Here is a 23,229-nt window from a genome sequence, read left to right on the forward strand (position 1 = left end):
CTACAGCCACGAGAGGCACTCTATGCTGCTCAATGCTCCTGTAGCCTCTCCCTGAAAACATAGAGCGCCCTCTCGCGGCTGTAGATGGTAATGTTTTCTCTTGGTTCTGGGTTCTAAATAAATGCGACTTATTGCGCCATCCCGTCCGAGGGGGTTCACACTTCCATGTCAAACTGGCAAAGTCAAACTACCAAGGATGCAAGTCCAAAATGTTCATACTTTCTATTAAGAAATTCGCACAGACCTTCTTAACCAGACAATTTGTCTAATCTTTATGGTAATTTAGACGGCGGTGGAAACACAGAAAGCAACAAATCTGGGAGATAAAAGTTCCTATGAAAAAAAGTTAATGGTATAATTGTTCTGGGTAATTTTGTAGGAAACGAGGCTAAATAAAAACTCAATAAACAAAGTAAAAATCATTTGACTGATGTAAATTTCCCCCCAAGGTTTCTATAGATATCACAATATATCGAAATTGTGAATTATTATGGCCACAATAACCGTGATATGAAAAATCTAATATCCTGACAGCCCTAATACAGATTGAAACTACAAAGCAATGCCGACTGAAGAAATATGATCTGCTGTGGAAAGATTATAAAATACTTTTTATTTTTTTACACAAAAAAAAAGGCAAAATAAAGATTCCCTCTTTGTAAACTCTCCTGACATCTCTACTGGAAAGTATCATGCTTAAACAAACCCAAAAGCAAAGAACAAATCCAGATTTAATGAATATTATCTGTAATTTAACACCTTTTCATGCTTGTAGCTTTGAAAGGGGCTTTGCTGTGGAGTAAGCCTTTTCCCACATGGTTGATTTCATTTGAAGTTGCCATAATCTTTGTGTGCATTCCTCTGAGTCTACCTTTCCTGAAATATGTCAAATGTTCGCTACAGAAGCTACTTTTTTGAAAAGTATATGACAGGGAGTCAAGAATCCACAACAGAAGGTTACTTTCTACAGTCACACAAACTTCTGTAAGATTAAAGTTAACTGAAGCTTAAAAGAACGAAATGCCTTATGTGTCTCATCCTTTTGAGATGATGGTCAAAGCTACTGGATCTCCATAGATGAAAACACGTTTCACTCATATACGACAGCCTCCCATCCCCCCCCCACCAGAAAAAAAAAAAAGACATGGATCAGGTTATGTACAAAATTTGTCCTTGATATACTGTCTCAAAAAGTGCATGTAACCACATATCCAGTATTTAGGGTGATTAAATGTTGAAGAGATCATAGAAAACATCCAGGTATGACGCTGGATTACATATAAAAGGGCTGTAATTTAAGTGCATTCATATAATTAATTAAATATTTATATATATATATATATATATATTAAATATTGTTATATATTGAATATTTTAGATAGGCTACAATATTCTCTGTTTTTGCCAACAAAACTATTACCTACAAAGCTACAGCAGAACTGTTGTGCATCTCAGAGCAGCAAACAGCTGTGATTCATTTCTGAATGAATCCATGTTTTAAATGAATCGAGTGAACAAATTATTCAATGGCCATTTCATAAAGAGAGCTATTTAGTTCATCCCTAAATGAATTAACAGTTTGAAAGAATCAAATAAATGAATGGCTCAATTACTTATAACAACATTACCACCACATACATATATATTTATATCCTGTATAACGTACATTCTTTTATGGAACATAAAATAAGATAATGAAGAATGTTGGTAACCAGAAGAAAAGAAGAATGTTGGCAACCAAGAATAACTTTTTATTGTACATTGTACACTTTCATTTCATTTATGATCCATAGTTTATGTTAGGCCATTAAAGCCTAAATGTTAATGTAATAAATGTTATGTTGAATCAAATTAAATGTTTCTAACTAAAGCTGCTTGATACTTGATACTTTTCTAATTTAACACAATAATGATATTAAATATTTTGGAGGGTATTTCACAGCCACATTTAATTTCCAATTAATTAGATTAATTAATTGCCACATCATGTAACTGTTAGATTAAACATTTTAATTGATTGACAGCCCTTTACAAAACAAGTTTAGATCTAGCGCAGTTTATTTATTTTCATTATTATTTTTATTGTCATTGTGTCTGATTATGGTGAGTCCTGTGATTAGAACTGCAGGAGTCAGTTGACGGTTTACTACTGCCTAAAAATTGAAAGATCAGTGTTTGTATAATAAGCAGTGAGAAAACCAAGCTTCTCGGTCCAAAAACACACCACAAACTGCTAAGTTCACTGGTGGCAGTGACTATAGTTGGCTGTTACTTTAATAACACCAGATGTTTAAAGAAAAGCAGAAGAACTTAAACACAGCAGTCGTTTTTCAGTTAACAACTATGTTAACCTGTAAAAAGCTTCAGGAATATGCAAATGAGATCTACAGCTGGTCCAAAGTGTGACTGTGCGAGTCACGGATCACGGGTCAGCCCACGATCTGCCCTCCCTGATGAGCTCGTTAGCAGGCTGAGGTCTGCCACGTAGGGGGCCATTTACTTGACTGGACTGATTGAGAATGTGGGCATTTCCCTTTGTCCATCAATAACTGCCCAATCAGTGCTCAAGCGGAAAGCTGTCTGCACTGCAGGCACTTCACTAATGTTCCGTAAATGTGAGTCTGACCAATGTGAATGCAGTAACACTGAATCATTTGACAGGTCAGATAAAGAAATAACAAAAGAAAGAATGGGTCAGAGAAAGAAAAGATGAAAGGATGAAAATAATGAAAGAATGAATGTAATTGCTCAAACAATACATCAACAGAACGAAGAACATGAAAGAATAAAAGTCTAAAGAACAGAAAAAGCAAGAAAGGAAGGAAGGAATCCAAAACTGATTCATAAAACTGCTCGTATTATGAAAAATAGTGAATGAAAGCCCAAAATAAAAGAAAGGACAGAAGGGAAGGGAAGAAGACATTGGTTACATCAGGAAGGACAGACCCAAAATGTCTGTCTCAACATATAAAGATGCTATCATTATGCTTAACCTGGTGCACATGGGGAAGTTTTATGGAGCACAATGTGGAGTCAGAGCACAGCTGATAAGAGCTATATAGATGTCTTCCCTGCTGGCACCTGATGACTCTGCTCAGTGTGTTAGTCCACTACTACGAGACCCAAGGACATGCTTTACACTGAAGGTCAGAGAAAATACCTCCAAGCATTGAGCTCTGATGGCCACTGGATCCTCTCTCGCTCAACTGCCCATGCTTGGGGCAGGGTCACCCATCAGTGGTGTCCTCCCTCTGGGCCACAACACAACCCAACACAAACATGAAAAAGAGAGAGAGAGACAGAGAAAAACACAACCACCTAATGTCCATGTCACCTCTGAAACCCCCCATACTTAAACATCTCAGTGAGAAAACTAACTGATTTGGCATTAAGCCCACTCAAATGCCAGCCAAGGACCAAACACATGCTGGAACTACTTAAGTGCATTGATGAACAAAAATATAAAAGAGGAGCTGAAAGAAAGAGGTGAAGGACTTCCTCATGAAAATGCATTTTCATGACAGTTTTTCACCATATACTTCATCCTCATTTTTAATTAAGTGACAATTTCCATGCAAGCACACTCTAAATGGGTCCTATTATGCTCTTTTACAAAGTTTTGATGTTGTTTTGGGGGTGTACTAGAACATTTTCTCACAAAAAAAAAAAAAAAAAAAATGCCAGTCTGGCATGAAGGGCTGGAATAGTTATCAAATGTATCAAATAAAGGCCCACCTTCTGAAATACAAAATGTTCTGTGATTGGTTAGCTGGGCCAGTGTGTGTTGTGATTGGTAGTACTTGGCGCCTGGTCGGGAAATGTCACGTCCATTACCATAGCCGCCTGCCAGCTTCGTTGTAAATATTGCATCAAAATCAAATAAATTTGAGCGCGATTAAAACCCGGATGATTATAACCACTCTAATTTTTTCTCCTTTGAGAAAGTGTCTGCAACATAGTGATAAAACATGTCGCCTTCTCTAGTAAAGCTCAACAAGGTCCCGTCCCAATCCTCGATCTTTGTGATATCACAAATTCCGTGAAATATGTGTTGTAGTCCAAACGAGTCGTTTAATGTACTTTTTTAAAAAGTGTTTTCTGTTGAATAAAATATCTCCTTTTGAAGTGGATTTGCAACTTTGTTACTTTGCAGGTATATTTTATGCTCAAACAGCAACATTACAGACTAGCTAAAGCTGAAAAAGCATAATAGGACCCCTTTAAAGGGATACTAACTAAATGCTGAATAAAGTTGTCGTTTTTGCTATTTTTGGACCAAAATGTATTTTTGATGCTTCAAAAAATTCTAACTGACCCTCTGATGTCACATGGACTACTTTGATGATGTTTTTCTTACCTTTCTGGACATGGACAGTATACCATACACACAGCTTCAATGGAGGGACTGAGAGCTCCCAGACTTTATCCAAAGATAAACTGAGGTCTTACAGGTTTGGAACAACATGAAGTTAAGTTATTAATTACATAATTTTGCTATCTGGGTGAACTAGCCCTTTAAGAGAAAGTAATATGTTCATCAATAGCTCATATGTTTATGAGCTCAAGCTTGTGGTGGTACTGAGGTGTTTTAGAGAGTAGTGCAACAGCGAACCTTGATTAAAAATCACACTATAAAACTCTTAAATTTAACTGCCACAGCTTTTTTTATTTATTTATACATATATATATATATATATATATATATATATATATATATATATATATATATATATATTCCTTAGTGTCAAACTTTAATTCAGTGGCCTTTGGAAAAAGGTTTGTCTGTGCTCAAAAGTAAATAAAAAAAGAACAACCATTCAGATATGCCACAACTGGCTCCAGCTTAAACCACTGTGGATGGGACACCTGTGTCCCAGCAGCATCTGGTATGACTCTGAACAGATGACAAGGCCAGCAAAGAGACATAACTAAGAGTGACGCTGTAGTTCTGGCTGCCTGGGAACACTGGCAGGGGGGCGGCTGTCTTTCATAGTGGGACCAAATGGCTCGACCATCCAAATCAGCTTGTACAACACACAGCCAGACATCCGTCTTACATACACAACAACAGCAGTTACAGCATTCATACACATTCTGGTAACAGTTACAATGATCTCAGTAGGGAGGCCTACCTGCCAGCTCTATAAATAAACACAGAAACACACACTTGTATTTTGGTCTTTTGGGATGGAACTGTCACGTTTGTCTATAACTGACACCAATCACTAAATCCAAGATGGCTATTGCAGCTAATAGGCATGTTTTTTTTTTAATGACACTTTCAGCTTAATGTAAATCTGCCACATAAACAGGTAGCTACTTTTCTACTTGTCATTTAGCAGATGCTTTTAACCTGAGGTTAAGTATGCATGTACTCTGCTCAGTAGTTATGGGTTTGTACCCAGAACGTTGTAGGTTCCAGACCCACAATGGATGATCCATGATCCATCAACACTCTGTTACTCCAGGGTTACTTTGCCTGCAAGATGAGCACTCCAAGTTGCTTTGGATAAAAGAATCTTCTAAATGGCAAATGGTAAAGTAGAAGCTTTCTGGTCTGGTGCCCAAAAGATTGTAGGTTCAAACCCTTTGTGGGATGATTCATGAGGTAATCAAAGTTCTCTAGGATGTTATTGCTAACACAGTGTAGAACTTATAATTGGAATTAGGAGTACTTTTAGAAATAAAATATAAGGGATTCTGTTTGGTACCTTGCAGAGGAAGCTGATGTTGAAGCCGAATGTCTGAGCATTTCTGGAGCCAGAGTTCATGTAATTTCCGATCAGCAGCACCAGTTCCAGGATCATGCTGAAACCTTCGCTCTTCTTCACCTCCTCGCATGCGAATGTCACATTCATGATGTCAGGCCGGATGTTGTTTACCTGCTCCTCAAACGTCAGCTTGAAGATGATACCGTTCAGTCGTGGACGCAACATCTTGACTGAGCTCATCTGAAATGGAGAAAGATTTCAGCTATCACAAAACACACAAATATTGCTTTTGGAATATGGAATTGGTTATTGTATTCATTTGATGACTAAATAGCTATTTAGCTTGGCCTAAAGCACAAAAGGAACAGCAAGTTACTGCATTTTGATTAAACCTAACTAAACCTTTCTTCTTTTTTTTATAAAACTGCACACAAGATGAATCACTCGCAATAAAACCAGAAACAAGGTTAAAAAAGCTGAAAAAAGCTGTGGCACAGTAACAAAAAAAAGCCCATAAACAAAATTAAGAAGTTAACCGTCCAATTGTTAACACAGTAAACAGACATTTTGCTACAAATCTTGTAAAAAATAAATGTCAGATTCTGCCTTTCACCTATAATTACATTTAACCGTAATGACAGCAACAATATAACTGGTTTGGTGCTGGAGTGAGATGACATTTCAGTTAAAAGACAGCGAGGAGGAGGAGGAAAGGAAGAAGCAAGGAGACAAAACAACAACAACATGGATCCTACAGGAGCTGCTTGTTGGAGGGCGACCTCAGACACTCTCGCTCTAGATTTCTGCATAATCCGACGCTCACAGGCAGACCAGAGACGAGTCTGGGTGTACCATTACCACTCACATTTATTCATCTTTATGAGCAAGTTGCCAATCAAAAAACCCTGAGTCTGCCCCACGCCCCCGTTCACAGCCCAGCCCCACCTCCTCCCTGCACATCCAGATTTGATTTCTCTGTATAAGAGGAAATCACAATAAAAGAGGGTGAGTTGGTGACAGCTCTGACGGAAGACAAGCTGAGAGTGACTTATTTCCCCAAGGAGCAGTGCGAGGTGGTGTTGATGAGGTGCTTCCACAGCCTGCCTGTATATTACCCGCCTTGAGCTCAGTCACAGGAGGAGACTGTCACAACGTGCTTCATTACACCCTCCAAAGACTCAGGTAGTGAAAGACACAACAGAGAGAGAGAGTGAGAGGGCTGTTCTGTTACCCTGCTCTGAATTGATTCCTATGTGAATCAGCTGTCAAAGGCAGGTTTGTCAGATGTGCCATAATATCAGAGAAGATGCGTATGCATCAACCTGTGCATAACAAGACTACATCTGACTGCAACTGTAGAGTTCTCATGTAGAAAATTCTGTCATCATTCGCTCCTCCTAATGTTACATGGAATGCTCTTCTCTTTACAATGAACGAATGCATCAGCTCCAAATATAGAAACTCTGCTGTGCCTGAAATAAGTTGATTTATTAGTTATATTACTGTTATATATTATATTCTTGTTCAAAACTCACAGAAAACCAAATGGGCACCAGTTGTCATGACAACAAAAAAGTTTATGGACGCCGCACCTATGAGATCCGTACTAAAGGAAACCCACTGTTGAATTAAGGAATTATTATTGTTTTCTTTAAATAGCACCTTTCTTTTGTAGTTGCCTTACAAAAGAGCAAATCAATCAAGGAAACAAATAAATACATATATAAGACCTGGCGACGGCGGCAACAACAATACTACAACCAGAATAAAAGGTATGCATTCTTTCTTTGAGTGAACATCTGGGCGGCGTTATGCAAATCTTCCCACATAGTGACGTAAAGAAGGGGGGGGGGGGGTTAGAACGAGCCGTTTTAGGGGGTGTGGACGAGTATTAACTTTTATAAAGAATATCTCTTTGGATTTGAGACTTTAGTCTTGGCAACTTTACAGATCTTCTTTATGCACCAAGAGCTTGTACCAGTCCAAAGAGAAAGAAAAATTAAGTCGCATCATATAACACCTTTAAAAAAGAAATCAAGAAAAGAAAAAAAAAGAAAATAAACCTATATACAAAACAAACAAACAGAGTCCTCAATTCACTGATATATTTGTCAGCATACACTGGCACCGATGAGCAAAGGAGGTAAAAGCTCATTTTAATTGGCTATAATTTAATAAATATGTTTGTGTCCCATGGAATACAGTAAAGGCGGTCGCACACCGGACGAGAAGCGCCGCGTCGCGTCGCGCCACATGTAGGACAACTCAAGGTATCGCACACTGGACGCGCACATTCTATATGCGTGATCTCAATTTCGCAGCAAGATAGTTTTAAGAGAGTTTTAACTTCATCTATTATTATTATTTTAAATATATGATTTTAATTGATAAAAGCTGAGTTTTGAATGTTAATTAATGAAAAGAATCTGTGTTATTATAATAAGTCTGTTATTGTTTTGTTGTATCTGTTGTCTAGGCAACTGTGCAGCTGAAAACGTAACCAAACACTTTTTGTAATGTTTTATTTGAATGAAACAAGTGTACTTTATTTTAATTTCAGTTTCAGTTTATAATATCTGGTTTTTTTAATATAAAACTATGCAGATGGCGCTCTGTGGCGCGGCAGAAATTTGAACAGCGTTCTGAGTCGTAGCTGGGCGCCGCGGACAGACGCCGAATGGCGCCGCCGGTGTGTGTACTCACATAGAGAATAATGTGTTCGAATTTTAAAGACGTGGCGCGACGCGGCGCTGCGCTTCTCGTCCGGTGTGCGACCCCCTTAAGTCATGGTGGGTTTGGAAGGACACAAAAGTGATTGAATGATAACAGAATTTTCACTTTTTGATGAACTATTCCTTTAATCCAGGTGTGAATCACATCAAATGTAGACCTTTGCACTGTGCACAACTAAGTGATGTAGAGAGACACTTAAATATTTTGTCTTTGTCTTGACCGAGTCAAGACAAAGGCCAAGGTTAATGGGATTTGTCAATATAGGAAGAAGTCTAAGAACTCAGGACCTAATCACGCTCTGTAGTTAAATAAAGCTCTGCCTTACTTTTTATTATTCATCAAAATCATAGCTTCCGTCAGTCACAACCAGGCTACTAGATTTGACTTGTCATAAAAAATGCCCTTTATATTCTTGGCCTTTTAATTATACATTACTAAGTCTCTTTATATATTGAATAGCGCTGATCCTGCATTGAGCCTGAAGGCAGTCTTCTTTCTCCTGCACGCTCTCTCTCTCTGTGCCCAATTTCCCGCTGCCCCGCATTCTGCTTTTCAGCTCAAAATCCTTCACAAGGAAGTAGAGAGCTATTGGTGTGAACAACAACAGAAATGGAAAGGAGGGTGATTTTGGTATTAGAGTGAGAGAGAAAGAGAGTGGAGGAGAGAAATAGGCAGAAGTGGAACAGAGATGTGTGAAGGGTTATGCTCTGGAGTGTGTCGAAAAGTAGAGGGGAAATAGTGAATCAGAGCCAGAGACTGAAAGTGGAAGAGGGGAAGAAAAGACTAAGAAAATTAGAAGGATAAAATCGATAGGCAATTGAAATGCTTTTTAGTGTGAGATTCCCTCTTTTTCAGTAAATTATTGGTGCTTGTGCCAAGCCCAGTGTGTTTGGATGTTGATTATAATGTTAAGAGAACACGTTTTGTGTAACTGTTTTGTTTGGCCTCTGATGTTGTAATTTCGTTAACAGAAATGCATGGAATGATGCCAAACTGGGCACTGGGTCTGGCACCTGCACCGTGGAAATAGCTGCACCCGGAATAAAACACTGACCAATAACAAAACTTTCAGGGACCAAATTCCATTTTTTTTAGTTTACAGAATTGCTCGAAACAGATGGTTGCTCATGGTGTCATCTATATTCATCTACTGATTAATTATTAGAATCCAAAAATCAGCTAGTGTGTGGAACAGTTGCAGAAGATTATGGTGCAGTTCTAAAATCAATATTAAATTAAAAATCTACATCTAAAAGTAAACTGAATGCAGCGTCTTTAACCCTCTGTGTGCCGGCGTGTTTACCTGCAGTTTTTCTCAATAACAGAGACAATAATCTAAAATACCCAGATACAGATAAGACTAAAATCAATCAAATCTATAAAGGGTCTATTTTTATTTCTGTACACTGACAGTATCAACACAACACTGTGCTTTTGTCAAATTAACAAAATAAACAGGGTGAGCTTTCTATTGTCTCGGTCTCCGTGAACTTCCTTCTGAAACGAAATCACAAAAATGAATCAAACTCAGTAAATTCTTCACACACAGAAGTGAGAAATATGTCTATAGAAAACTTGAAATGTCTACTTTTAAATTAACCAATTCAAATGTAAATTGAATAATATCATGTAATCTGTATGAATTCAAAGTAAAGTACAGACTTTCCCGTCTCTGAGCTAATAATCTGCAGTCATACCTGCCCTCATCATCTAGATAAAAAAGTTAATAATAAAGATCAAGATTCATCCACTTTTGATCGTTTTTGGAAGAAGACCTGTTATGAGGAATATGCCAGAATTTACCTCAGAAGAACAGTGCAATCTGACGTGGCTTTATTCAGCAGACTATACCATTTATTCTTACTCACATTAGTTAATTAACGTGTTATTTTAGCATAAACTTGTACAGATTTTACTAGTTGGGCTTGTCCTAAACATCTTGCCATACTGAAAAGTGAGTAAAATATGTTGAAATATGATATAAATGTACATATATGATATAAATGTACATATATACACAACTTTTTTTTTGTTTCTATGAAATATGGTACTCTTCTTTTTGTTATTCAGATATTTTGCAGAGTAATTCTATTTGATAACCAAGGGAGGTTACAATTTTTTTTTTAAATGTTTAAGTATTACAGTGGTTTTAAAACTAAACGGCTAAACTATTCCAAGTTTGACTCAAACTGAAAGTTGCTTTAAAACTAAATGGCTAAACTATTTCAATTTTGACTCAAATTAAAAGAACAGAGTTTAATTTCTATTGTCTATGCTTTAAGGTTTATAGGGATTTTAAGATGTAATCAATGATTTAAATACTCAAAAGAAGTGATTAATAATGAGTAATTCATTACTTTTGGAAAGTAACTTAGACAAACACTGTACAAATACCAACATGCACTAAATACGCATTTCAGTTTATTGGATGCAGTGAAAGGGCACTGACTCAGAAGTGGTTCCAGAAATTTCTGCAAACCATTATGCTCATTTTTGTAATGGATTCAAAATAAAATGAGGCACTGGTATTTAGTGCTGTGTTTTCAATTCTGTTATATCAATTACTTTAATTTTGTTTTCCAATTTCATGCTGTTCCTCTAATGATCCAGAACAGTATTTGTGCCACATAAATTTCATTCTGTAACAGTATTTCTGTCTTTTTGGGAAGAAAAAAAGTCAAGATAAACATAGACTTTATTATGGCTCCAGCATGACACCCACCTTATAGTCTTGCCCTGCATCACAGATCTTGCTTATCGATTCCACCTCACAACTGCAGTACCATTTATTACATCAAAACTCTGTTTTTAATGGTCATCTTTAACTAAAAACTTTCATATAATACTAATTTAAACAAAATAACACTAATACAAATGTATTTTGTACACTTTTCCTCATTTGTTAAAAATTTATTCTGGAGCCCTAAAATCTGCTGGTGTTGTGCTAGTGATTTTAAGGACTACAATCTCAGTACTCACCACAATTCCAAACTGCTCTGATTCACAAAGCTCCTCGTATTCATTCTTTAGCTCGGCCAGATTGCTCAGCTCCTTCTGCTCCGGAAGGTTTTTGATCAGGTTCTGCAAAGAAAATGTACAAACACACCCATCAGTGCCACAGGAGAAAACACCTGCTGCCTGCTCATTTGGTGAACCATCGCAGGGATATGAGTGACAGTACAGCATGGTTTAAATGAGGCCACAGCTTTATATTCTATTGTGCCTCGTGCTCGTGGTCTGAAATACACTTGTGATTCACATAGAGACTCCCTAATGTTCACATCTTTCCCAATTACTGCACACTGCCAATCTCAGATTGAAGAGAAAGCGTAGAAGAAGAAAAGAACCTTCTTTAAGCAAGCATGGCCTGATTGGGCTATAAAAATCTATGGCAGCTCAATTCAAGGGGAAATATTCATGTTGATCTTGACTCCATCTTTGTTTTCATCAGCTTTCTACCATGTTGGTGGATAGAGTCAGCACTCTCCAAGGAAAATTCACCCCGGCACAGCATTACTCTTGGAGCTCAGCCGAAGTTCAAAATTTTACAGTGCTGAGCAAATGACGTTCAAGGTGAATGAGAAATGAGGGAGTAAATACCACCCTCACCCCCACATCATTTAATATGTCACTGAAATGTCCCTGGTGTTTATGTCTTTCTTTTCCTTTCAGACAATTCATGAAGGAAGAGCATATTTGAGATAAGTTTTCTACTAAAAATTTGCCGCTTTACATATGTCAGGAACTCTATTGCCTCCCTTTTCCTAAAAAAGTTTAATATTGCTTGTTCAACTTTGCAATTACCTCTAAGAGTAAAAGCATGCTGTAGGTGTAGGTGTGGGCGAGTGAGAGAACCTTCATTTTTTCCAAATGCTAATTGTGGTCATAAAGGTCAAATGAGTAAATGAAAAGAAGCATGGAAACTCTTTTTACCCTAAAAAATAGGTGCCCTTTTCATAGTTAGATTCTACTTTGGTTGGCATAAGCAAGCATACTTGTAGGCACATGGCTGGACAAAAACACTCCAGCTGGATTACCAACATATTACAAACTCCAACCGATTAGAGGGTTGGAACACGTGTCATATCTTCAATATACTGTAAGTACACAACTGAAACATTAACAATAACTGCCTTTCTTGTCCTCTCAGTTGGAAGCATGTCATAAACCCGGTTAAATGCTTTTATGTGGTCTCTCTCTGAAATTAACTTCAACAGTCCTGCTGACAATAATAAGTCTGACGCAACACAAAGCCAATGCACAGACACCTGGATCTTGAACAAAATGGAGTATTCCTAGCACCTCAAGATTTTTATGAACTTTACTCAAATAAATAATGGATAAGAATCTCTCACGTACAAAGAAATGTTCAGAGAGCGAGTAAGAGAAAGAGAAATGTGATATTACTATAAACTAGGCCTTTAAACTCCACTGAGTTTGGTACTATTCTCAATGGTAAACTCAGACAGCATTGTAATTTTTTCTTCTTTTTTTTTCTTCGCAGGACATGTTCTTGCTTTTGATGAGATAATCATTAGCTTTGTTCTTTCTGGAAAAGATAAATATATGCATAAGCAAAACTATATTTTTTGGGGTGTTCAAAGCAAGGTTCAAAGCAAATCTAGTCTAAAATAAAAACGTGTCAGAAGCCTGTAATTGTCTGGACAATGAGATAAAACTGACAGTTGACTCCATCATCTCAGATGTTAAATGAAATAAATGTGCTGAGAGGCTTTGATTTTTTTTATTTTAAAGCCTGCAATCGAGCAGCAAAGATCAGCTACGCTAGGGGGAGGAATTACGGTAAAACAGTCTTTCTCTCGTCTGAAAGAGTCTGAGGAACATTAGTCCAGCCGTTCGGCTGAGGAACAAAGCTCCCCTAAACAATGTATCATTGATTTTGAATGAAGCGCAACAACACAGCAGCACACCATTCAGCCACAGCAATCATCATTGCTAATGTGCCGCCAAATCTCATTATTGGAGTTGCATTTCTCCATTGCCACTTGCAGAGACGAGACAAGCAATTAGGGTTCGCCGTTGCCTCTTTTCCAAAGGCATCTATAGGACAACCTGCCAAATGGAGAAGAGATGGAGAATGGGGCTAAAGACAAATGAGCGAGAGCATGGTTAATTGTTAATACGCCTGTCTATGGTTTACATAATTATCGGAGTCCCGCATATTGAGTAAATGACACGCAAGCAGAGCTATATGGGAGGGTAGGTAAGAGGCGGTTGTACCCTGAATGAATCAGTCCGCTCTCTCCAGGACTCTAGGCTCAATCTGATTCTGGGAGGGGGGTTTTGGAGCATGGGTCCTAGTAGGCAAGGCATGCTATGGTAATAATCCAGCCATTTAGAATCTCACCGCAGGACCAGATATATGCATGCTGTCATGCTTTATTCTAAATAATGTTGCTTGTCTCAATGTCGTTTCAGACTTTATGACCTTATTTACTTCCACAATGCTATGCCTGATCTTAGCGAGATTTATTAGAATCTGTTATTTGTAAGATAAAGTGTGCCACTGTATTCTTTAATCAACATTCAAGGTTCTCTTTCTCTGGAACAACTGTCCTTTTCCACTTTAAAAAAAATATGTAAATCAACAGCTAGACAGCAGTTTATATACTACTTCTAATAAATAACTTTAAATAAATAAATGCATTTATTATTAAAATAATCACTTTTTTATAACTTAATTCTGGTAACATGTATCTTCCATTAAAGGTGTCAGATGATGCAATTTAAATGTTCCTTTCTCTTTAAATAATTTGCCAATGATGAACCAAATGCAAGTTTCGAGCAGTGTAGAGTAGACTTGTTGTTTCTCTAATTACAAATGCAGACATGGTTTTATGTTTAAACAGCATGGTGCACAATACGCAAAGTGCAAAAAGAAAGTACAAGTCATTATAATCAGTAATTATGTCAATTAATAATTATAATCAGTCCCCACTGGATGCAACAAATGCCTCATTTGTAATGGGTTTTATTGGCTTTGCCTCGTCAAGTGATGTCCGGATCACAAACTTATCATTCTATTTAACCGGTCGAACCAGTTTAACAAATCAAACTGAATCGTTTGAAAGTGTTCACTTCTCAAGTACGCACTAATCAAAAATTACTTAAGTTACTTGGTTTATAAACGTGTCTGACACTCTGATGCTAAATAAACCAATATCCCGAGTTATTCAGTTTATCCTAACAGTACATTGACTGCTAAAAGAGAACCGATGATAGGATGTTCATGAGCAGAGCAGTTGGACTGAGTCTCGTCCTGCTGGGAGACAGTTCGAGTATGACAGTTTGTTAATGGGCGTAACATTTCCATCACATGTTTGAGGCATTCGGCCATTCACAATGCACTGGATAGCTGGCCAATCAGAGCACACCTCATTTTTTTCAGATCAATGAGCTTTGTAAAAACTGACGCATTTCAGAGAGGCGGAGCATACAGGTGAAACAATAATTTACATTATATGGAAAATAAGTTTATTTTGTTTTGTTTTGTTTTTTTTTACCTTAAACCACATAAACACATTAAATTACTCCAAATACACAAAATAATGTTCTTTTTAGCAATGTCATATGACCCCTATAATCAATAATATATGATAATAACACACACACACACACATACACACACACACAGTATATGCTGTATTCATTGTCATAATAAAAAGAAACAAAGATTAACAGAAACAAGCTTGTTTAAAAATGATCACATTACTTTTAAAGTGTTTAAACGATTTTAAAAACAAAAATATATTCATCAATAAATGGGAATTTGCATAAACTGAGCAATGCATGTGTCTGAATGCAAGTAGGAAACTTTAATTTCAATGCTGAGTGCAGCACCGTACTAAGGTGCAATTACTTGTGCTTTGGTACGTTTCCATGTAACAGTTAAAACAAGGAGAGTCTACAAGTGTAATGACTGCCAAGTTCTTAAATGATACAATAATTAATTCAGCGCTGGAAGAGGATACAGAGAAGGAAACAACACAGAGAAGGTTTAGAATCCATAAACATTTTGACTGATGACAATATATGTAAGGCTTCCAGCAGTATGCTTTGATGCTGACATGTTCCAGTCGCACAATCAACCTCTGCCAAATTAACAACTAAGCCTTCAGTCAGAACAGACACCCTGGGTATGTTCAGATTAGCATATTACCATACTACTCTTACAAGTTCAGCAGAATATAGTATTGTATGAATACCATGTCTAGTATGTCAGTTGTCTGTATGCTTAGAATACCCTGAAGACATTTGCCTAAATCTGCGATATTAAACAAAGTGTACTGCATGAAACACTGTATCTTACAATTCTACCTTGCTTTTCCAGTGCGATTAATATATATACACAGTACAGACCAAAAGTTTGGACACACCTTCTCATTCAAAGAGTTTTCTTTATTTTCATGACTATGAAAATTGTAGATTCACACTGAAGGCATCAAAACTATGAATAAACACATGTGGAAGTATATATGGAATTATATACATAACAAAAAAAGTGTGTAACAACTGAAAATATGTCATATTCTAGGTTCTTCAAAGTAGCCACCTTTTGCTTTGATTACTGCTTTGCACACTCTTGGCATTCTCTTGATGAGCTTCAAGAGGTAGTCACCTGAAATGGTCTTGCAACAGTCTTGAAGGAGTTCCCCGAGAGATTCTTAGCACTTGTTGGCCCTTTTGCCTTCAGTCTGCGGTCCAGCTCACCCTTAAACCATCTCGATTGGGTTCAGGTCCGGTGACTGTGGAGGCCAGGTCATCTGGCGCAGCACCCCATCACTCTCCTTCTTGGTCAAATAGCCCTTATACAGCCTGGAGGTGTGTTTGGGGTCATTGTCCTGTTGAAAAATAAATGGTCCAACTAAACGCAAACCGGATGTAATAGCATGCTGCTGCAAGATGCTGTGGTAGCCATGCTGGTTCAGTATGCCTTCAATTTTGAATAAATCCTCAACAGTGTCACCAGCAAAGCACCCCCACACCATTACACCTCCTCCTCCATGCTTCACTGTGGGAACCAGGCATGTAGAGACCATCCGTTCACCTTTTCTGCATCGTACAAAGACACTGTGGTTGGAACCAAAGATCTCTAATTTGGACTCATCAGACCAAAGCACAGATTTCCACTGGTCTAATGTCCATTCCTTATGTTCTTTAGCCCAAACAAGTCTCTTCTGCTTGTTGCCTTTCTTTAGCAGTGGTTTCCTAGCAGATATTCTACCATGAAGGCCTGATTCACACAGTCTCCTCTTAACAGTGGTTCTAGAGATGTGTCTGCTGCTAGAACTCCGTATGCCATTGACCTGGTCTCTAATCTGAGTTGCTGTTAACCTGCGATTTCTGAGGCTGGTGACTCGGATGAACTTATCCTCCACAGCAGAGGTGACTCTTGGTCTTCCTTTCCTGGGGCGGTCCGCATGTGAGCCAGTTTCTTTGTAGCGCTTGATGGTTTTTGTGACTGCACTCTGGGACACTTTCAAAGTTTTCCCAATTTTTCGGACTGACTGACCTTCATTTCTTAAAGTAATGATGGACACTCGTTTTCCTGTACTTACCTGCTTTTTTTCTTGCCATAATACAAATTCCCAACCCCATTTATAAGGCAAGAAATCACACCTGGCAGGGTACACCTGTGAAGTGAAAACCATTTCAGGTGACTACCTCTTGAAGCTCATCAAGAGAATGCCAAGAGTGTGCAAAGCAGTAATCAAAGCAAAAGGTGGCTACTTTGAAGAACCTACAATATGACATATTTTCAGTTGTTTCACACTTTTTTGTTATGTATATAATTCCACATGTGTTAATTCATATTTTTGATGCCTTGAGTGTGAATCTACAATTTGAAAATGAAAATAAAGAAAACTCTTTGAATGAGAAGGTGTGTCCAAACTTTTGGTCTGTACTGTATATATATATATATATATATATATATATATATATATATATATATATATATATATATATATATATATATATATACTTTTTTTTTTGACAAATATAACTGCCAAAAGTTAAGATGTATTACACACACACACCCAACTATCTAAATGGGGATAATGTAAAGACTTGTTTTTATACCGATAATTATTGATTAAGGGGGAAAATATGGTAAAGTACACAAAAACACACACACAGTAGGGACCAATATCAAACCTCAGCCCGATAACAAAAAGTTTATAATATAATTGCGATGTTATACCCAGTACCCAATAAATGAAATATAGTTTTCACAATATTATTGGAAGAATGTAAGATGAATTTTCATTTCAGATCTGCAAATGATTACACTTCATTGTGTTATTAAAGATTAACTTTAAATGAGCAGTAGATGATGACAAAAGTAATTTAAATGTAAAAATGAGCATCCATTATTAAACGTTAACATTTAAATGACCCAGATTGAAACTAAAAAGTCATGACAGACAGACAAATACATTCAAAACACAGGTTATAAGTTGTGCTTTTACCATTATCTGAATAACCATCAGTAAAGTGTTTGTTAGCCCAACAAGCGAGACGGCCTGCACTGTGCAGGCGGAGAGAAAGAGAACAGCCATTACAACAGCACACCATGCTCGTGTAGATGGAAATAAATTACTCCCACGGACGTCTCTCCTCGGCTCAGCAGAGCATATGCCCAACGGTAAAGTCAGAAACGAGGGAAGATCAACAAATCTCAAATTACCCTCCCAGGGACAGCACAATCAATAAAAATGTTCTCCTAGCAATAAACTCTTTATTAAACTGAAAGAATTCACAAAAGGGGGGTGTACAGGGGGCTGTAACCTTGCCTGTATGTGATGCCAAACACAGAACTCCTCGTCTGAACCAGTCAGGACTGTTGTGTATAGGACTGACAGATGTGATTATCAATCCATCACCTTTTTTTTTTCCAAATTATCTATTCTTAATTTTTTGGGGACGCATTACCACATGCAGTTCAGTATTTCTCTTGGCCAGGCACACATGTGAAACATTATACAGTCGCCTTCCTGCCGTGCCGTCTCAGCAGGTCTCGGCACAGCTTTCGGTAAATCGTTTCTGGGACCTCTGTTTAAATCAATACCGGAGAACTCTGAAACATACCCAGACAGGCACAAAATATTAATTCATGACAGGTATATTTGTTTCTCTCAGTAAATAGTTTACTCGTGCACACAATGACCTTATTTTGACAAGAATACTTTGATCTCCTTGAAGAAAGCTTATGTATCATGCAACATAAATGACACAATGTGTTGCCACAGCAATAAATGGCTCGAGATTAGAGCAAATCTGTTCTTCCGTGTAATGTAGAGCGCATGATTCAGCCCGACATCAGAGTTGCACATGTTTGATGAGTTAGTCACCTTATCCTTCAGAAACCTAGTACACATGCGGTCCTTATCAAACTTACAGGAAAGAATAAAGAAATACATAAGCAGGGTAATTATCATGACACCATCAATGCAAACAGCTTCTATCCAATTAGGGTCCAATATGGCATTGGTCTACGAAATTAAGTCCTAATTTTATCCCAGCTGTGTCTCTCGATTTAATAACACAGCACTCCAATTGCCAGTGTAATCACACACTTCCAGTGAACTTGCACCAACCATGACTATTTTATAAGAACATATACATATTGGAGACAAAGTTATAATTAAACAGGAATAACAACCAATTGCCACTTAAGGTGAGGTGTGAAGACCTAAACAGCAGCGGACTTAAAGACAAACAGAAAATACTACTGCTGTCAAATGAATAATCGTATCCAAAATTATTATATAAATATTAATTTTATTTATATATATATATATATATATAAATAAATTTAACAAATCTTAAATATATACATGCATGTCTGTGTTTTTATACAGTATATACATAATAAATATACACAGCACACACATGTATTAATTTTATTCTGGAACCAATTAATCGCGATTAATCGTTTGAAAGCACTAGGAAACTCACATCCACAGCCACTCAGGAGTGGGATGACAGATTCCAAAATCGCATTAAACTAAATGAAAAAAAAAAAAAAAATGGGTTGGTGAGGGATAGAGCTGGCAAAGTTGACAGACCTGCCATGACATTCATTTTGTCTTTCTAAGGACTTTTATTTTCAGGATATGGAGAGCTCGAACACCGGTGTTGTCTTTTACATTTTTTTTCCTCTATATATAGATACATGCATGCATATCTACATTCAATTACTCACTTGTTTAGCATTACACAATGTTGCTCCTAAATTTGCATTTAATGCAGAGGAGCCTACCAGCGCTATGCTCAATTAAGCTCATGGGCGTGAGAAGTCTTTCTCCCTTAGACATTAATCTGGAAGCTTGCACACCTCTGTACTTCTCGTCCTGTCCTGAACGCACTTTTCACAATATTCAAACGACAGGTAACGATACACCAGGCTGCTCCAGTCACCTGTTGTTAGCCTTGAGAACAAAGGCAGGCACCGTCACCCTGCCCTGCAACCAACCAGCGAGCCAGGTAATGAGGGCCCATGAATATGTATGAAGGCAAAGCAGAAATGGCACATGATCCAGATGATTGACAAACAAGATAAACAATAATAACAAGCAAGGGCAAACACTAAACTCCTAACAGGCACGACTATCCACAAGCATGCTGAGAAGGCCATTGCTGCACTCAGGTGAGGAACAGTGGGAGGGAGAGCGGACACGGCATATGTCAGGATGAACAACGGGCTTCTCAGAAAATGCTACGAAGATTTCAGTCAAGGACACCACCTTACATCACCCTTATAAGCTATTAATGTGATGCCAGATTACTAAGGACTCGAGACTACGATACTGTCATCTCTAATGCTGTGGTGCTGTATCATGCAAGACAGAGAGTGTGGTTATTTTTCATCGTTACACATTATGTATTGCGCTACTTGCTTTATTAGTTGCCATTATGATGCTTAGAGTGGGACGGAAAGAGACTGCAAGGATAGACGATTGAATTATAATCAGAGCCTGATTTAAAACTGTTTTCTTTCTTTTATTTTATGGTGAAGTTTTTTGAATCAAACATTTATGTCAAATCAAAGTCGCTATGCAGGTCTGAAACAATTTTCAAATTAAACTAAAACAAATAAATGAACAAATACATTTTTTAAAATCTTTTATAGGGGTCATATGATGTTGCTAAAAAGAACCTTATTTTGTGTATTTGGTGAAATGAAATGTGTTTATGCCATTTTAAAGTTAAACATTATATTCCACATACTGTACATTATTGTTTCTCTTCTATGCCCCGCCTACTGAAACGCGTCCATCTTTACAAGGCTCATCGTTCTGAAAAGCGAGGTGTGCTCTGATTGGCCAGCTATCCAGTGCTTAGTGATTGGCCAAATGTTAACGCCCCTCAACATATACTGTTATGGCGTGCCCCGGTCAGAACACTGGCATGACAGCACAAAAACAATAAAACCAGTTACAAATGAGGCAGTTGTTGCATCCAGTGGGAACATAATTATTGATTATATTGTCTTTTTACGCGTTGCATTGCATATCGCGCCACGTAAACATAAAACCATGTCTGTATTTATTATCGGAGAATCAGTGGCAAATCCTTTATGTATGTAAACCTACTTACATACCATGAATCAGAAGCGCCAGACTGTCCTTGCAAAGAGTGAGGAATAGCTGGCAGATTCGATGAAGGAAGCCTGGGGGTGGACTCCACTTCATCCACGGTGAAAGCCGATCTGGCGATCCATAGTGCGAAATTGACGTATTTCCTCAGCGACCATTATGGATCAGCTGATATGGTCCTCTTTTGGAAGGCCAAACGAAGTAGTTTCACATTCACAATGAGAAACATAGCTTCTCTACAAAAGGGCGCTGGAGACAACAGCAACAATAAAAGGTATGCCTTCTTTCTTTGGGCCGCATTTTGCAAATCTTCCCACGAAGTGATGTAGAGATTTGGGGCGTGCTTAAACAAGCTGCTTTAGTGGGTATCAACAAGTCTTTTATAAAGAATATCTCTTTGGATTTGAGACTTTAGTCTCTGCAACTTTACAGATCTTATTCATGCACTAAGAGCTTGTAACAGTCCAAAGAGAAAGGAAAAATTGAAATCACATTATATGACCCCTTTAATACCTGACATGCGGGTAAAAGTCAGTAAATGGTGACAGAATTTTTATGTTTGGGTGAACCTTAACATAAAAAGTGTCACCTTTAATGAGTCTACTATATTATTAGATTAACATCACAAATCATAGGATAGCACTAATATTTTGTCATGATTTACTATGTTTTAATATTACTACTGAATGCAGTTGAAGCTTAAACAGGACCTTAAGTTATGCAGTAAAGCATAGGTGTATGAATGAAAAATATGCAGTTTGGAAAGTATTCAGACCAAAGGGACTCATAAAGCATACTTCGCAAGGAAAGAGTGAAACAGGATTGAGCGTTGCACATTTCCATCTTATCAACTCAGGAATCAAAAATACATGAGGTGCTAAAATGAGAAAAATGGGAAGTATGGCGTTCCTTTGAATACTGAATTGCACAAGGGTACATGTTACATTAGTACATTTCCTTTGCAGTAGTCGAGCGGTCAATAGGGATGAATCCTAAGGAATTATTGGCATAATTCATAACAAGTAGAAGGTACTGCAGGAGCATACTAATGTGGTGAGGAATGTCTCTCAAAAAAGAGCATTTTTAATTATATAATTACAGGGACACCGCTTTGCGGTAGAGTCGATGCAAAGACATATGTCGTAGTGTTGACGTCAAATACACAACTGAGGTTGTGTGACGTGCTCCCCTCAACATACACCGTAATGAACATAAATCAGTCATGCTACAGACTTTCTTATATGCTTGAAAACCCTGCTTGTGAGGGGAGAGGACTTTCCACAGTGACTGGCAGACAGAGCACTAATAAAGATCAGTACATGAAACAGTGCAGACTGACCAGTCACAGGCAGTGTTAAGAGTGAACTGTGAGAACCTCTTGGGTGTCTGCAGTCTTTGTTGACAGGGCCATCTCACTGACTCACAGCACTAGGCTGAGATCTAACATGTTCAGATCAAGTGTATGACCACATATAGTGCCAAAAGTGCTCACTCGTTTGGACTTTTTCTAGTTTTAATGTCTAACAGCATCGGATCACTGTGGATTTGTGGATCTGGCCTTTCTGCCATTGAGAGCCCTTAATGTCAGTTAATATAATAAGTAAACACAGAACACACTTACATTTATATCAATGGAATAATCAACTGCTAAATAATAAATGTGAAAAGGTGTGCAAACACTTTTTTTCTCTCCTTTAATAACAGGTCGATTTTGACTGATTTGTAGAAAGATTTTCACTTTGATCTGTTGTTCTGTTGATGAAAAGAATAACAAGAAAAAAAGAAGAAGAAAAAACATTGAGCACTTTAAAAATAAATTAATAAAAAACTGATAAAACTGAAAAAAAAATATAATAATAATAATAATAAAAATAATAATAATACAATAAAATAAAATGTAAATAAACAGTTTGGGGACTGTATAACTGAATAAATGAATGTTCTTGATATTATCAGATGGTTTTTAAATATGATTAAATGATCTACAATATAGATGTTTTAAATTGCAAAAACTGTCATGGATGTTTAAAATCTGATGTTCTATATACAGTACAATATAACATTTACACAATATTTTTTAATTTAATAAATGATTTGTTCTTAAATGTATCTTCATCCAGGTATATTTCTTTCTAATACCCATCAAGGTGATGCAAATTAAAACT

The 23,229-nt window shown here is 37.4% G+C and overlaps 1 protein-coding gene across 6 annotated transcripts in view; it reads right to left on the minus strand.

Annotated features, from left to right (window-relative positions):
* LOC113075386 (protein diaphanous homolog 2-like) overlaps positions 1-23,229 on the minus strand; it is a 335,815-nt gene that overhangs the window by 89,171 nt on the left and 223,415 nt on the right. For all 6 annotated transcript variants that reach the window (XM_026248089.1, XM_026248086.1, XM_026248087.1 and 3 more), the window contains 2 exons: positions 11,424-11,525; positions 5,712-5,951 (listed from right to left, as the gene is read on the minus strand). In XM_026248089.1, the coding sequence (XP_026103874.1) occupies positions 5,712-5,951; positions 11,424-11,525 (342 nt within the window). The remainder of the gene's footprint in view (positions 1-5,711; positions 5,952-11,423; positions 11,526-23,229) is intronic.

Source organism: Carassius auratus, unplaced genomic scaffold, assembly GCF_003368295.1.
Source record: "Carassius auratus strain Wakin unplaced genomic scaffold, ASM336829v1 scaf_tig00017026, whole genome shotgun sequence".
NCBI lineage: Eukaryota > Metazoa > Chordata > Actinopteri > Cypriniformes > Cyprinidae > Carassius > Carassius auratus.